The 17014-nt window shown below is 35.9% G+C and overlaps 1 protein-coding gene across 1 annotated transcript; it reads right to left on the bottom strand.

The window, feature by feature from the left end:
* Positions 1 to 4932: 4932 nt before the first annotated feature.
* On the bottom strand, positions 4933 to 16212 carry LOC110786510 (uncharacterized). The gene is made up of 10 exons (XM_021991062.2): positions 16019 to 16212; positions 14010 to 15639; positions 11950 to 13398; positions 10608 to 10930; positions 8637 to 10387; positions 7614 to 8043; positions 7321 to 7483; positions 5958 to 6061; positions 5727 to 5818; positions 4933 to 5452 (listed from the first exon to the last, which is right to left on the bottom strand). The coding sequence occupies exons 1-10, from the start codon at positions 16165 to 16167 to the stop codon at positions 5379 to 5381; spliced, it is 6165 nt and encodes a 2054-aa protein (XP_021846754.1). The 5' UTR covers positions 16168 to 16212; the 3' UTR covers positions 4933 to 5378.
* Between the last annotated feature and the right edge of the window lie 802 nt (positions 16213 to 17014).

Below are 17014 nucleotides of genomic sequence, written 5' to 3'. Positions count from 1 at the left end.
GTTGGACACCGGTGCTCCAACATTAGCCAATTGATATTTACATTGATTCTAATTGATCTTAATTGATTACAAGAATAATCACCTATATTCTATTACTAATCACATTTTCCTCTATTTACATGCATGTGCTTATCATGTGAGGAGAAAATATGAGAGATGAGAGACCGGCCACCAATGAGCACAAAGATCCTTGGGTGCACAATGCATCTGGATACGTAGGGATGGCAATGGGCCGGATCTGAACCGGGTCCGACAAGATCCAGACCCGCTTATTTGGAGGTGGATTCAGATCCGACCCAAATCCGAACTCAGATCCACTGGATCTAGCGGGTCTAGGGTCCTAATGGGTCTAAGTGTATATCTTTTCCAAAAAAATATCCCTCATTTTTCGTATCTTACGTATTTTATTTGCCATTTTTTTGTATGCAAATATAATGTTGCTTTAATAAAACCATTTATTACATAAAATTCGTTACTTTTGTTTAGGAAAAGAAGACATAGTATCCTTGTAATACAATAAATATTCAAAGTTTCTAATATACTACTTATATGTCACTTCAAAAAAATTTAAAATAGTTTAGTATCGTAAGAACTAAATAAAGTTTAGGACGCAAAAATTGATTTATATTAAAATTTCAATATTTTTTCTAAAAAAATTATATATATGGGTCCATATATGGGTCGGATTTGGATCTGTAATTCTTAGACCCGGACCCAAACCCGCTCCATTGAACACAGACCCAGATTCACTTGATCTATTTTTTTGGACCCAGACCCTTAAAAATGGACCGAATCCAACCGGATCTTGGTCGGATCTTAGACCCATTGCCATCCCTACGGATGCTGGACCCATTGCCATCCCTACGGATGCGGGGAACATTATAGAATTTGTAACGATAAACAACAAGAAAATACATATTACTGCTCATAAGTATGGAATACATGCATGCCTCCTTGTATTTTTCTTTAAATTAAGTATGCAAATACATATCTTCTGTGTGAGTATAACAAACAAAGTAGACTGTCAGACTTTATTAATTACTTAGCTTAATTATGTTGGTAATAATTCTTTACGTATTAGCAAAGTTAACTACGGAGTAGGGTTTAATTTCTTTGTATACTCAACGTATTTATACCAAAACCAACTTGTAATCTCAAATTAAAAAAAAAAGTATATGTAAAATTATACAACAAGCCCTTTTCATGTACGTATAAAATGCGTATAATTTGTTGAGTAATTAATCAATATTAATTAGAGAATGGATTCATGTATACAAATAAGAAGACATGAAGAAGGGTGGAGAAACCAAACAATTTCCTCCTTATCAACCCTTCCTCTCCAATTGCTAGCCATTTTCGCAATCGTTATTCTCTTATTATACTTGTCATCATCCAATGGAGACTACAAAGCTCAGCTCGAACGAAACGTGCAATTTTCGATGTTCTTGCTTCCTTTGCTACTAGTGTTTGTACTAGGGTTCTTACTAATGAATGATTATGGGGGTTTGTATTCTCAATTCTTCTCTCGTTCGAAGAAACTTGGGTCGCAAACAACCAATACGATTTGTCAATCGACCGCCACCGCCTCTTTCCCTTGGGGAGTCGCGGTGTTGGTGGTGGTGGTTCTGGTTTTGCTCTCTTACCAATCTTCGTTTCAAGCTAAATGGACCATCTTCTAGTTTAACTTAATCAATTATAATTTCATTTAATTTAATTTGTTGCTAGGCCGGAACTTAATTGTTGTACGTAAGTATATATGCATGAGGAGATTAATTTACGTAGTATTTGGTAGGAATTAACAGGTAGTTTAGACGTTTAGTAGTCAGCCATAATTATATAATATATATATGGTGTACGCCAATTGGAATGAATTTCTACATAAATTTATAAGGAAAATCAATACCTAATCATCTATTCCTATGGTCATGTTAGTTCATTCAACTTTATCATTTTAATTTTCTTCATAAATTTTCATTATCATTTGGGGAGCGGACGAAATTTGGTGAGAATGCAAATTTACGAAGAAAAACACCAAGTTTAGGATAAAGATTCATTATCATGGACATTACGATGTTATTTTTCTTGGCAAATACTATGTACGTGGTGAAATTTACATTTATTTTCATTCTCTCCATTTATTACCTACTACCAAACAAGCTGTAATTATTACTACAAAGATTTTGTTGATCACTAGTGCTTGGTAAAGCTTTTAGAAGTTCTATTATTGTTGTTGTTGTTGTTGATGATTGTCCGGTGAAAGTGAAGTGTGGACCTTTTTGAGGTGAAAGTGAAGTGACTGAACAAATGCACCTAACGTCTAAATTAAAGGAATTGGAGAGATGAAATGAGGTTAGTTGAGTAGTATTCCGTATGGGTAATAAGTTAAGTGTATCGTTATTCGACGTCCTCAATCGCTAAAAACGCCCTCGTATTTATGGTGAAAGGACAATTTTACCCTTTTAAAGAAAATTACCCCTTTACCCTTCCCCTTCACATTTTTAAACTTTTTTTTAATCGAAATTAATATATAAACAAATACATTTTTTAAACAAGAAATTCTAACAATTTTTTTTTTCAATTATATTAATTATTTTAACTATGAAATTCAGTAATTATTCATTTTTTTGGCAACATTTTTTTAAATATCCGAAATAAAAAACGAAATAATAAACTAAAATTTTATTATTATTACATTCGTTTTTACCTGGCAAGAAAAAAAATCATTTTAGAATTGGCGGCCCGGACCATGGTTGGTCCACCCGGAATTGGCGGCCCGAACCATGGCTGGGCCGCCAATTTCGGGTGGACGAACCATAGTTCGGGCCGCCAATTCCGGGTGGACCAACCATGGTTCGGGCCGCCAATTTCGGGTGGACCAACCATGGTTCGGGCCGCCAATTACGGGTGGGTCAACCATGGTTCAGGCCGCCAATTTTGGGCGGCCCTTGTGTTTTAAAAAAAAATGAATTAATTTTTTATTTAATTAATTTTTTTTCATGCTCGAATGTAATACAAATAAAAATTGTTTATTTTTTCGTTTTAAATTTCGAATATTTTAAAAAGTGTTGCCAAAAAAAAGAATTGAATAATTACTGAATTTCATAATTAAAGTAATTAATATAATTGAAAAAAATAAAATTGTTAGAAGTATTTGTTTAAATATTGTAGTTTAAAAAATTTATTTGTTTATATATTAATTTCGATTCAAAAAAAAAGTTTAAAAAACGTGAAGGGAAAGGGTGAAGGGAGATGGGGGTAATTTTCTTTAAAAGGGTAAAATCGTCCTTTTACCATAAATACGCGGACGTTTTTAGCGATTGAGGACGTCGAATAAAAACCCCCTAAGTTAATGGGTCGATTTCTATTTCTTTTAATATGGAGTATAATCGTAGATATAAGTATTTACTCTGTACCTTATACGAAGTATGAACTAAATAATTTGAATTTTTAAGAGTGAGTTTATCCCTCAAATTCAAACTCGATCTCTAGCTTCAGTTTCTAGATTTCTTAGAAAATTGCCACACATAAAGACAAGAAGTAACAGAATAGGTGACAGTCATATAACCACTGAAATTAAGTGTTTATATCTAGTCATCACTCACAACTCACAACCCCAATTTCATAATCCACACAAGTTTAATTTAATTATCTACTACTCTTTCTGTTCACTTTAACATTTCTCGTTGGAAATACTCTAATTTTCCATTTTCCATTCCATTTCTAATAATATTCCGGAATGGCCAATAATTTAGTGCATGCAATTATTTCAGTTATTAAAGTGAAAGTTACATTAATTTTCTAAAAGCGATTATTATTTAGAAAAATAATAATTAATTAAAGCGGTAAATATTTAGAAAAGAAATGATGGGTATCTAACACTTACAGTATATGCCCTTTAAACTTGTATTCTCTATTAAAGGACAACATAAAAAAAAAAAACAGTTTCATACAACATAATACTGTACTATTTATCAAATATGATGAACATATTTGTTAAAATAAAAAACTTACTACTATTACAGGACTCAGGAGTAGCAAACTAGCAGGATAGAGTATGCATCTTCTCGATCATACAAAATCAAGTCAATAAGCACTACAATTGTAGCTGCAGCTGCAACAGCTCCCGGACCCGGAGGGGGACGACCACCTTCCGCCGCTGCATCCACCGTAGGACTTTCGTCTCCCTTGGAATGACGAAAGCAATTTTACGGCGAAGATGAGGAGTAAAGGGGTGACCAATAACAGCCAATTGATGTGGAACTCGGTGGCCTCAGCGGCTTCTTGAGAAACAAAGTAGAATTTTATGCTAAGGAACATGAAAATGACTAAGAGAATTACAAGAACTGGGTAAGGAAGAGGTTTTAGAGTGAACCCATCAAACAAGGAAGGTTGTCTTCTTGGATAATAATTACAATCATAATGGTATACCATATTTGCTTTGATTTGAATAAAGAGTGTTACTTTTTTGAAGAGAGGTAGGTTCCAAGAAGAAGTTGGGTACCAAGTAGGAGAAAATGAGATGTCGACTACACCCTATTCACCTAGTATGACCTGCTTTTTTTAGTTTCTGGTCTGAATGTTTTCTGTAAATGTTTTGTGTTTTTCCTAGTCTGATCTGGTTTAATTTTTCTGATCTGATCTAATAAGCAATAAGAATAAGGTGAGCAGAACGAAGCGTTATAAGTATCATATCTGAGATAGGGTTATCATGACGTATGTTTGACAACAACAAAATTCAGGGAGGGTTTTTGTAATGTTTGTGGGATGCAGTGATATTTTGGAGCTTTTGTAACCAATGAAGAGATATTTGTAATGTGTAAGATGGGTTTATAATGAGTTGCATTATTAGTGGGGTGATGTGGTGGACCATAGGTATGGTATTGGTATTGGTATTGGTATTGGTATTGATTGAGGGTATTGGACAAAAATGAGTGGACTTGAATGGATCATCTTTTTAATATATGTGCCAATAAAACTGTGTCATTAGATATGTCCCTTCATACAATTGGGTTACAAATGTGAAAACTATCAAGATTTTGCTGAAATAAGGGGTCAAACAAAATGAAAAATGCTATACTTGTGACTGGAAAAGGATTGAACTGTTTCGTCTCTAGACTGTATGTATACAAAAAGTTGATGACAAAATTTTCAACCCGCCCCTCTCCCCCTTTCGGGTTGTCTTTCTCGTTGTTGTTATAGCAGAATAGCTCTCCTGAATTTTGTTCTATATCTATCTATGCGGATTTCAATAAGCAATGTGATACCAGTCCACGCTGTTCTGCTTTCTACCACAAAACTGTGTGCAGGTGCGCGTCCAAGGTCTGCATAATGGAAGGCTTTAAAATTGTTGCTGTAAGAGAAGGATGACGCCTTTCTCGTCACACTTTTCCTTCATACTGTTGCCGTTTGTGATCATCCTTCAAGCTTGCCAATGTACTTCTGCAAGTACCCTCTGCAACATAAACCATCATCCAAAGTCAAGACTTTCAAAAGCATTTGGGATTATGTTTCTATCACGATTATTTATCTACCTATGCCTTGTCTATTTGAGATATACAGATGAACCAGTAAATTTTCTTCCACTTTTTTTGTGTATATCAATATTATCCATTTTCAAATAAAAGTTACTCCGATTAACACGCAGATACTCTGTGACCGTGTGTATGTTACATACATAACAAGGGACATTTTCATCTAGTTGATAAGTTGTTTGGTATTATGCTTACCTCCGAATACAGTATGAAGATACTGAAGGTCGTCCGCTGAGCAAGCATCTAGCAAAGCATAGACACCTGGCCTCAGGGCTTCATCGATCTCCCTATAAATTATAAGGAGAAGAAAATTGTCATTTTTCCGGAGGAGTACGTATTAAATAGATATTATTAGATTAATTGTAGAACCACGTAACACTTTCCAATGTTTCCATACCATTTCATTTATCAGAAATAGAAAATTACCTTTTGATTCCCCTTTTCAGTGGACCAAGTCCTGAATAAATCCTTATGTATTCTGATAAAAGCATAAAGCAATGTTGACCTAAAACATCCTTCTGCTGTCCGATCTGAAAACATTTATATACAAGACAATATGAAATTTCAGTCAATATAAATCTCCAGCAAATTTTGATATTCGGAAATTATAGATACATCATTGAGAAATTTAAATTAGATTCTTGAACTGCAACCAACTTGTAAAAGACAACAATGCGCATCAATAATAACAAGGCTGGAAGTTTATATATCAACCAAGTCTAATATTCAAACAATCTGAGCTAGAAGTGAATTCATAGACCTCCAATGTCCACCTAGAAAAAGGCATCTTCTGGCTTAAACATGTTTTACCACGAAATAGGATCAGAGCATGCTTGAGAGCGAGCAAGCGAGTGAAAGAGAAGAACAAGGGAGCGTACGTGAGTGAGAGAAAGAGAGGGCCACTAGATGACTCTATAACATCCTCTCTCTTCTTTTGTCATAAGCTTAAAGAAAAATTCAAATATAATTTTTCTTCATGGTTAGCCTGACCTGAAAATCCCTCCTTTGAAGTCGTTATCACTTTTAGAAATGACCGTCTTCAAATATAGCGTTATCTTTAATGATCTAAATAAGAAACTACAAAAATTCTACTCAGACAAAGTTCCAAAAATTATAACCAGCTTATTCCCGGAACTCGTGTATTGAACAGGATTAGTTCCAGACAAAGTATCCAAATCATTATTACAGTCAGCAGTCTATCCATACTTGGAGGGGCGAGGGATTTTTTTTTGTGGAAATTTAGTCTTTTGCATTCCCTGAAGAATGTGCAGATCATTAGAAAAAAAGTTTGTACTATAATAAGCTCAACTGCTCAAGTTATGCCTTTCAAAGTTACCAGAGATGATAGGGATGGCTTCCATAATCTGTCATTCATTTTTACGCCCTGCCTAGAAGACAAGTCCATCCTCAGGTGGTGGACATAATACTATCTGCTTTATATTTTGTTCTCAAAAAAAAATAAAAAAATTATCAATCTCAAAAAAAAAACTCATAGGCTGATAGGAAAGTGCATGCCCTCGTGATAAAAGAAGCCGTGCCTACGCCAGTAATGCTTCTTGTGAATCAAAGAACCAGTCAACCAGGCAAGAAATTTATCAATGGAAATTTGTGAATTTCAAAACGAATTTGGTTTTCAACTTAATTGCAAAGAAGAAATTTAGATAAAAATAGCAATATAGACTACGACGATTATCGACCATCAAGCAACAGATATCTAGAAGGCAAGATAATAGCTCAATTGCAAAAACTAACATGAAAGACGGATAACAGCTGTTTGTTTAACACATACCTCTTCATAAACCCTTCTCAGATAATTGGCACATTTTACACCCTCTTCCACATTCCAAGTAAAGTAAGGCTTTCGGTCTTCTGAGTCCGAACTAACAATCTCCAGACAACAGAGGAGTACTTGAAGTGAATTTTGAAGAACAGAAATGCACCGTACACATTCACTAAAAATTTACAACATGGTTAGTTAGACATACATATATAGTTGCAGAAAGCAAGAAGACTATCAGAACCAAAAAGGAAAACGGAACAGTACTGTTAAATTTAAAGACCAAAACTATAAGAAATATATACCTCTTGCGGTGTTTAACAACTGTCCATAACAAACGGCAAGATGCAGCATATAAATTTACTGAGAACTGGCTGTCAACCAGAAAGTAACTTTCAAGTTTTTCGTACTCTTTGCCATCCGATCTTATGGAACTTTGACGAGAATCTTTGCCTACTCCAATGAGGCAAAAACCTTGGAACACTGCTGCTGGTATGTGTAAAGACTGCCCCACGTGATGGGAATCTAGGTGAAATTGGGCACGCTTTCCAGAAATCCTGGTTAATACCTCAACACACATGAGAACCACAGATCCTGAGTCAGGATTCTTATTTACTGCAATTCCATTTGGTTTTGAGTAGAATACCAAGGGACCTTGTAGGTGCGCAATAATGTTGAATAATGAGGCAAAAAGGCCATTGATGTGTGATCGGACCACATTCAATTGCTTTTTCCCTGAAAAATAATCCGACATCAATCATGTTACAAGTACTAGTTGTTGCGTCAACACAAAAACCCATTTAAAGCAAGTTAACAATTCACAAGAAGTTAGATACATCTTCTGATCATATAGCTAAGCTATACCTATCACCAGCTAATTATCACTGATGAGACCGTACAACACAACAGAGCAGAAAAGAGTGACACAACTTCAGATAAACAGAGCTTGCATCAAACGTCCAGATGCCTTCTAACTGTTCAGCTCAAATTACTAACGTATACATGAATTAGATTTTAGACAGGCTTTCTGCTAATTCTCGGAAGAAGAAACCCAACCAAACTTTCTACCAATTTAGCAGGTGTATTGTCTACATTCTTGTATTGCTTCAAACATGCATTAGTATCATTGCAAATTCGCAAACCCAGGTGAAGGTAAGTACACATTTCATGCGAAAAAAAGGGTCACGACAATAATCAGAAGAGGTCTTCATTATTGTGAAGGGATTATTCAATAATCAGCTTAAAAAATATATTTATCATTAGTTTTTAATAGATGATACCTTTATAGAATTCTACAAGCATATGTAACATAAGTTTTGCTGATGTACCTTTATAGAATTCAAGAAGCAAGTCCAAGCAATCAACAGCGCCGGCAACAATCGCAGAAGCTGTACCTCCAGCAGTACCTTCTTTCATAACCTCATAGATAATTGGAAAGCCTTCTCGTAGACCGACTATTGCTCTTTCAAGAGCTTGCAAAACAGGTGATAGTAGTGGTTCTGATGATTTCTCAATGAGAGATTTGAAAGATATCCTTAACCTTGTCTTGAGATTGTCTAATCCATAGAAAGGGTCACGGCCAGTTGTTTCATAATCTCGTCCTTCAGTACATATCTTGGCACTTGATCCAATATGAGAAGCCAACCTAGATCCTTTTCCTTGTAAAGAAATACATTTTCCTATAGCTTTCATGTGCAACTCTACCAGTTTGGTGTAGGTATTTCTAGCTGCGACAGAACTAGTTGATGCAAATAAACTCCCCATTGCCTCCAGAAATTTAACAGAACCATCCAACCAAACAAAAGAAGATGAACTCGGAAAGTCGAGCATTTCAGAAAATTTCGTCAACAATACTTCAGAGCAGCCAAGAAATTTTTGAATTAAATTTGATGCCAAGGGAGAACAATCAATCAGTACACTTAGCCTCAAGATTGCTGAAGAAACAATAAATAAACCTCTCAAGAAAAATGCTGCTTCTTGATTTTGACCATTTAAGAAACTGATCAGCAAGTCAATCCTAAGACAGTTATAATTAAATGAGTTAAATTCAGTAAGACCATAAATGGCTGAGTGCGAATTATCTGACCTCGACCTTCTCTTTTTTCGACTAGAATCAGAGCCATTTTGAAGAGCACGTGTAGCTAAGGTCGTCATCTCAGATCCTGAATTCCCAATTTGATTCTTAAGTTCAGTATCCCTTCCATTCAGACTCGTATTTAGAGATGCATCTGTTCCCAAAACATGGCTATCATTATCTAAATTCAGCTGCCCCTGGCCATCACACATAATTTTGACTGGAAGATTATTGTGAAGAAATATCTGAGATGAAATACCAATTAGCTCCATAAAAATATTTATAAAACTGACTACTCTAGACATGATGTTATGTTCACTCTTCATCATTTTTACTTTCACATCATCCCCACTTGCAAGTGTATCATTCAAAGCGCATTCCAATCCCCATAGAAAACCTTGAATGCATGATAATGCAGAGGATGCTTTACTCAGATCCACTAGTCTTACATCTACTTCAGCAGTGACATCACTAAAGGCCTCTTTCAGGGTTAAAAGTAAGTTTTTTGTCTCTTCCTCCAATGCCTCAACTATCATAATCACACTTTTGCAAGCTCCGACATCATTCGACAACTTTGCAGAAAAATCAGAGTCCTTTGAATGATTGTTGTCACAGTCAAAACTAGACTTTCTAGCTTTCTTAGGACTCACAATTGAGTGAATTGCAGCACCAAAATGGTGCTTGCATAGAGTGACAAACACATATGAAGTCTGATCCCTCAATGAGACAATCAAATCATTACACTGGCTACTATTGTTCTGTGATGATGATGTTTTCCACCATGTACTGACTAACTTAATGGAATCCAACAGCCACAGAATAGATGATGGAACCTCTGAGAATATTGGAACCTTTGTGAAATTGCACACTGCTGATTTCTCCACACTGAATGCCATTAATACATATTTTAAAGCTCTGCGGCATGAAACCAACAGTCGAAGGAACTCGTGATGCTCATGAACACATGGTGACCCATGAGAATCTAGTAACCGGCCAATGATGAGCCTGAACAATGAAGACATATTTCAGATGAGCAAGCAGTCATGGGTGAACTAAAGCTGAGTAACTCAAAGGAGAGAAAGCAAGAACATCCAAGAGGAATAAGGAAAACGGAAGAAAAAAAAAATTCAAAATGGGATTGTAACACATAATTTTTGCAGTTCACTCCCCAATTAAAAAGGGGAAATAAGGGTACCGGAGAAAGAAAAGTTATACATAACATCACCTTTCGAAGTTGATTAAATATATCACAGATTGTGAGAAAGATTTGGAGCTTAATGATATCTCTACCATCATGCACATAAGATTCAGTATACTTTGACAACCAGCAAGATGCACATTGGCTGGAATTAATGATGCTCCTTTGTCCCTTTGATCATTGACTAGATCACCATGAGTACAAGGAGTAAACGGCTTGAGCACAACCAAGTCATTTTCCCAATCAGATGAACCCAGTTCAGCATCAATGTCCGTCGAATCATTAAACAACTGGGATATACACTTCTTTAAAACATGGCAAACCCTGGATGGCATATACCTGCGCACGAACTAGTAGAATAGACCATGATTATGTACTATCTCAAACTATCAATTAGCACAAGAAAAAAAAAAAAAGCAAGATGTTCATGCATCAAGCCAGATTTTACAGCATGGAGATTAGACAGTAAGAGGCGAAAGGATAAACATTTGTTCCAGATGAATGGTATCCTTTAGATTTCGGGAGAAAGGAATCTCTTAGATAAGGCGTCAATCAGAACCTTTTCAAAATCTCAAACTGTGATGTACATTCTACCAGCCAAGTCATTCACTTCTTTTGTCAAAGCTTTCATTCGTACAAAATACTTTGAACTCCAATCATGGACGCTCCATCTCAGCCTACTTGAGTTTATTTGTAAATTACTTTATCATGCACAAACACTGATATTAAATACTAGCATCTATCAAGAATACCTGATCATGTAAGGCATTGTAAAGGTAAAGAGGACCATCCAGAGACTTCCACTAAACTACACATAGGCCTTCTACAGAGGGCCATTTAGACAATTTACTTGGAATTTTCTAAGCAACATTATGTTAAAAAGTAGTCGTGACTTGATTTGGGGTTTCCCTTACCCTAATGCAATCTTACAACTCTCCAAAATGGTGCATCAAGATTAAGACCTCTTACTGTCTGGTGAGCGTTGATCAATACTATCACAGGTCATCTGTCTAAATTTCTAGTATCAATTATACTATAAGTTAACGATAGACATCTTAGCACTTAAGATAAGCATAAAGCAGGTTATTATAAGGATATGTAAAGGGGAGCCTATTTAAGAAAAGGGGAACATATTTTCTGGCTAATAGACTATATGATAATGCTATCTTCTAAATATAAATATATGGTGTCATTGTGCTACTAAATTCTATAAATTTGACCCTAAATTAAATAAAGCCTATCATTTAGGGACCAAAGGAGTAATAAATATAGGAACAGAATTAACAGAAGAAGTATTTAAAATCGCAATTAAAAGCAAACTAGGAAAGCCATAAATTTGATAGTCAAGAAGAACTTTACTAGGTCTTACTATTTGGTCATAGAAACTGGTATCATGAAGAAGTTCCTGCGAAACTTGATGCTTGGTAACTTTCATTGCCTCGCAAGAAGTATTCTCGTACTGCTTCTCAAACTCGCCAGAAGTATTTTCATATGGAAGTGAATTCAGTATTAAAAGTGAAAGGAACAACTTCAACCTCTTCTTAGTAGCATAATGGCACCAGATATCGATATTTTGGCAAATAATCCACCAGATTGCAGTTGGCAGCGTCTTTTCATTCACCGTACAGACACCCAAATCCCAAGAGTCAAAGAGCATGTGCTGTGAGGATGGACTATTAGTAGCTGTTCCGCTACGAATAGAGGTAGGGTGTTGGTTCTTATCCACTGTGGAAATATATTCCATGATGAAACCCGTTAGACCAGATGTTTCTTGCTTTAAAGCAGACAAAATTTTCTCTAGTTTCTCTTGCTTTTCTTTGCCTTTATGTGGAATTGATAGATCAGCATCATCAATTGATTGGCCACTTCTTCCATTCTCACTAAAACGCAGAAGATACTCCACGCAATGAATTTGCCTACTTAGATCAACAAGTCTTTGTAAAGCCATGGTATGCATTACATAAATCAAACAACAATTATCTGCGGAACCTTCTCGGAAAATATTGTTCTTTATAAATTGCAGGATACTCAGAAGAGAAACTGAAGATTTGACCCAGGAAAAATATCCTTTATCTTTAAATTTAGTCCTCTCCATGCAATCCTTGCCAGAATTTGCGGTATAAAAGTCAGACATCACCTTTGACATTTTTTTAGATGAATCAGGAGGCATGAGGCTCAATGCTTGACGATATAAGCTTCGACAGGATACATACACACGAAAGAAGAATAGGAGAAACAAGGGAATCTTATTCAGGATGTTATTATCGCAATCCATGTTCTTATTTTGAGTAACTCCCAACACTGAGAAAACAAAACCATCAGGTCCATCTTGCTCTAGGGCAGTTAAATGCCTCATGCTGGGACGTAAAACTACCATCAGCTCCTCTATAGATTCCCCCATACGGTAACTATAACCAGCAGAAACTGAAAGAGAATCCAGGACTAGAGTATAAATTTCAGATAAGACCACACCCAAAAGTTCTGCTTGGGCACTGACCCTACATGACTGAGCATCTCCAACTTCATATTCATTCATCCCTGAACGTCCAACTTTCATCCACTCCAAACAATCCAAAATATCAGCAGACAAAGTTTGAACAAAATCAACAGCCTGCCCTTCAGGTATAGATTTTATCACATTGCAAACAGCCAGCCTAAACTTCTGAGAATATAATAACCAACAGCCTGATTTGGCAAATTTATCATAATGAAGGGATGAGTTGCATTGTGACAGTTCATAATACTTCATTTGACCATCTCCTTGACAAAATGATAGATGTCTCAGTCCTTTGCATAATGCAAAGACAGCGCGATCCACCTGCATAATAATATACCACCAGACCAATCAATTGGAAGAAAATAAAGGTGTAACCACTGTTTATCCTCAATTCTAAAAAAATAAGAAAGAAATTAAAAAAAATTAGATGTTTTAGGCCGGAAATAGATAGCAGCTTAAACACATTCTGCCTGCTTTTAAAAAGGTTGTTAGAATACTACCATATACTGTAGGAACTTGCTAGGATGTATTAGGCGGCAATTGACAGCAGTTGAAACACATTCAGCCTAACCCAAATAAGCCTGCAAGAACGCTACCATGTACAATAGGGACTTCAGAGAAGATGGAACACTTCCAGCAGCCATAGCAACCAGATTACATCGAGGATATGCAAAAAACACTTGTATTCAATGAAGAACAAATCGAGGATATGCAAATAAGCTGAGTTTTTGGAAATAAGCTGAGTTTTTGGAAAATACACTTGGAAATACACTTGTATTCAGCAGCCATAGCAACCAGATTATATCGAGGATATGCAAATAAGCTGAGTTTTTGGAAAATGAAGAACAAATTTGATACACCAACAAGAAAGCTTCAGTTCACAGTAACTCTCAGTCAACAAAAGCAAAATGTTAACTGAAACATTCACTAACCTGGCGAAGCTCACTATAGAGATTAACCAGTCGGCATCCAAGGTCAACTGCAACTGAAAACAATGGGCACGGTTGTGACACATCCTCTGAAGTTTGTGCTGATGCTAAACAGGTAAGAACCATAAGCCACATGCTAACCAAGTCATCACCAATGACTTCATACTCAATATCTAGGAAGTTTCCAACTATGAGGATGAACTCTTTAGCCAATGAGTTCAATGTTTCAACTTGCACAAAACTGTTTGTGCTCCATGTTGACAGACAAAATTTATTAAATTTAGAATAACACGACATCAAAAGACCATAGCTTATCTTGAAGAAATTCAGACAGGCTCCTCCAGAACTATCCTCTGTTCTTAAGTAGGCTCTTTCGCTCACCATGCTAGACAAGATTTTATTCACAGATTTGAGAGTGTGGTACACGTTCAGTAAGAAAGTTCCAGATTGAAAGTCGGACTGGAGATGCTTGCTCAGATCAAGTAACAACGGCTCCATAGAAAGAACAAAAAAATCGAAAAACGACTTCCTTATTTCTGAGGCAGAAGTTGTAGTGGTATGGCCCTTCTCTGAGGTTAAATTACTAACCTTTGAAAGATGATTCGTATCCTGAGGTTCCATGGTCCTTAAACTTCCTGCATCCTGCGTATCCCTCTTCAGCTTTTTAACACTAACAACAAACAAACGGAAAAATTCTCCTATACCAGACAAAGCTTGTATCTTTCTCTCAGAAACAAGATTCTCCACTTTGTCAAAAAGGTGTCTGTGATAGCTTTTGATGATCGTTCTTGCATTTCCTAATTTTTTATCATCTGAACTGTACTTATCTGTGATATGTAAGCAAAGATATTCATCAAGATGAATTGGATGAAACAATCCATAAGAAAGAATCTCCTCTACCAGCTTGAATAAATTTTGCACTAGAACAGGACTTTTGTGAGTTCTACCCGTGAGCTGATCATTCAACAAACCAAGCAGGTGCAAAAGTGGTTCAAGAAGTTTATCTACAAAATCACGAAATCCATTTTTGCGACAAGGATGCAGTCTCAGAAACTTGGAGAATGGCTCGAGCACCAAACACGAGAATTCTGTGATTAAGTTTCGCACCCCGCTATCTTGATGATTGTCGTTATAAATTCTGATTACAAGTTCAAGCACTGAGCTAACAGTCACTGCCCACAAATCCAGATTTTCGTTCAACATTCGGCCATTGGGGAAAAACAGCAACTTTAAGCAGTCCATTATAGTGTTGAATAATAAAAACTCTACAGAAGTAAAAGTGACTTCTTTTGTATCTGTATCTGCAAAATTAAATGAATGCAAGACACTCTTAGCCACGCATGAAATAACCCTTAACAGATCCCTCGATAAGCTTAACGAAACAAGCAGCTTCTCAGACTCCTTCAAGCAAAACTTGAGTATCTCCCAGCATCTACAATCCATGAAAAACTGTAACCCCTCAGACTCCTTGTCTCCAGCCCTAATTTTCTTTTCAGAGGCAATCAACAATGATTGTATCCATTTACTAATTTCTGCTATTAATCTTGTGATATTCAACCCATTGAACTCCTCAGAGTCATTGTCTCCTTTATCGGCCCTTGAATTCACAAACTCAAAAATTAACTCTACCTTCCTGCATCAGAAACATTTACTGGTTAACACCATCCAAATTCTTCTGAAGTATGTTCCAGTAACCATGACTGTATTCCATTAAAGTGAATCTAGCAAACGACCTATTCGGCCTTTGCATAAACTACATTCAAGCTCACTCGCCAATTCACCATACTAGAGAAAATTGAAATAACCTCACTCAATGCAACTTTCAAATTTCACAAGTAATGCAAAAATTGAATAACACCCAGAAAACCCAGTACTAAACCCAGTAAATTATACCCAACAAACAACATATTGTACAAAAACCAAACAATACCTAGTTCATAAGTTCAACAATAATACTTGAAGAAAATAAAAATACTTGAAGAAAATAAAAAAATACTGTAGTAAAATCTTACTTGTAGTCATTCAATTCATTGCTTTTTATTGCCAAAACTAAGTTTAGGTTTCTCCATTGATCGGCCCCACCATTCTTCACAGGAATTTCTTCCTCAAGCTCCATACTTTTCCGGCGTTTATCTCTCTGCAACTGCGCATCTTTTACCATCTTTATTGTTTATATTTCGAGCTGATTTCAGAGCCGGCTATTGGGCTGTGCCCAATAGCACAGGGCCTCCAACTTGGGGCCGTAACCTGGTATAAATGTATAATTATTTTCCGATTTTTTCATTAAATACCCCTTAGTTTTGGCGTAATTCACTAATGCCCCTCGACTTTCAGAAATTCATCAAATGTCCCTCATAAATGACTTAATATCCAAAATACTCTTATTAATAATGCGTCGTTAGTCCTTCGTTAGCCTAATTTTCAAATTCACCAAATACCCCTGTTTTAATACTTATTTCACCAAATACCCCTATTTTGAAACTTAATTCACCAAATACTCATAACTTAAAGTTACGCATTTTGATGCTCAACAGCCAATTTTTGTGTTTGAAAATTAGTCGTTGCTTATTGTTTGCTTATAAGTACCCCTTTTCTGACTGTTTATTGTAGTTTTCCTATTGTTTTGTTAATTTCAATCATTTTGTCATGAGTTTTCTTTCAAAATCATCATCCACACGCAATGAATCCACGTATGTAAGAGTCTCAAACAAATTTTGTTATTGTACGTGGGAAGAAATTTTCCATCCAAACTCCGATACAACACTCAATAAGTTTCAATTAGGTATCCAATAAGTCCAGGCCTCATCCAGTAAAGACAACGCACCTTAGATGAGCAAAATGCCAAAAAAATTTAATTAATGAAATCTTACGTGAGTGAAGTTGAAGTAATTCAATTTTAAAGCTAACACCTTAATTTTCTTATTGTCCGAATGGTGAAGAGACTAAGAAACCAAGTTCAATAACGCATACATTTTTATCACAACCTCGATTTCAAACATGGATTCATG

The sequence above is a fragment of the Spinacia oleracea genome, chromosome 4 (genome assembly GCF_020520425.1).
Source record: "Spinacia oleracea cultivar Varoflay chromosome 4, BTI_SOV_V1, whole genome shotgun sequence".
In the NCBI taxonomy this organism is placed as follows: Eukaryota; Viridiplantae; Streptophyta; class Magnoliopsida; order Caryophyllales; family Amaranthaceae; genus Spinacia; species Spinacia oleracea.
Note: the sequence above shows the minus strand (reverse complement) of the source record. Positions and strands in the feature narration are given on the sequence as shown.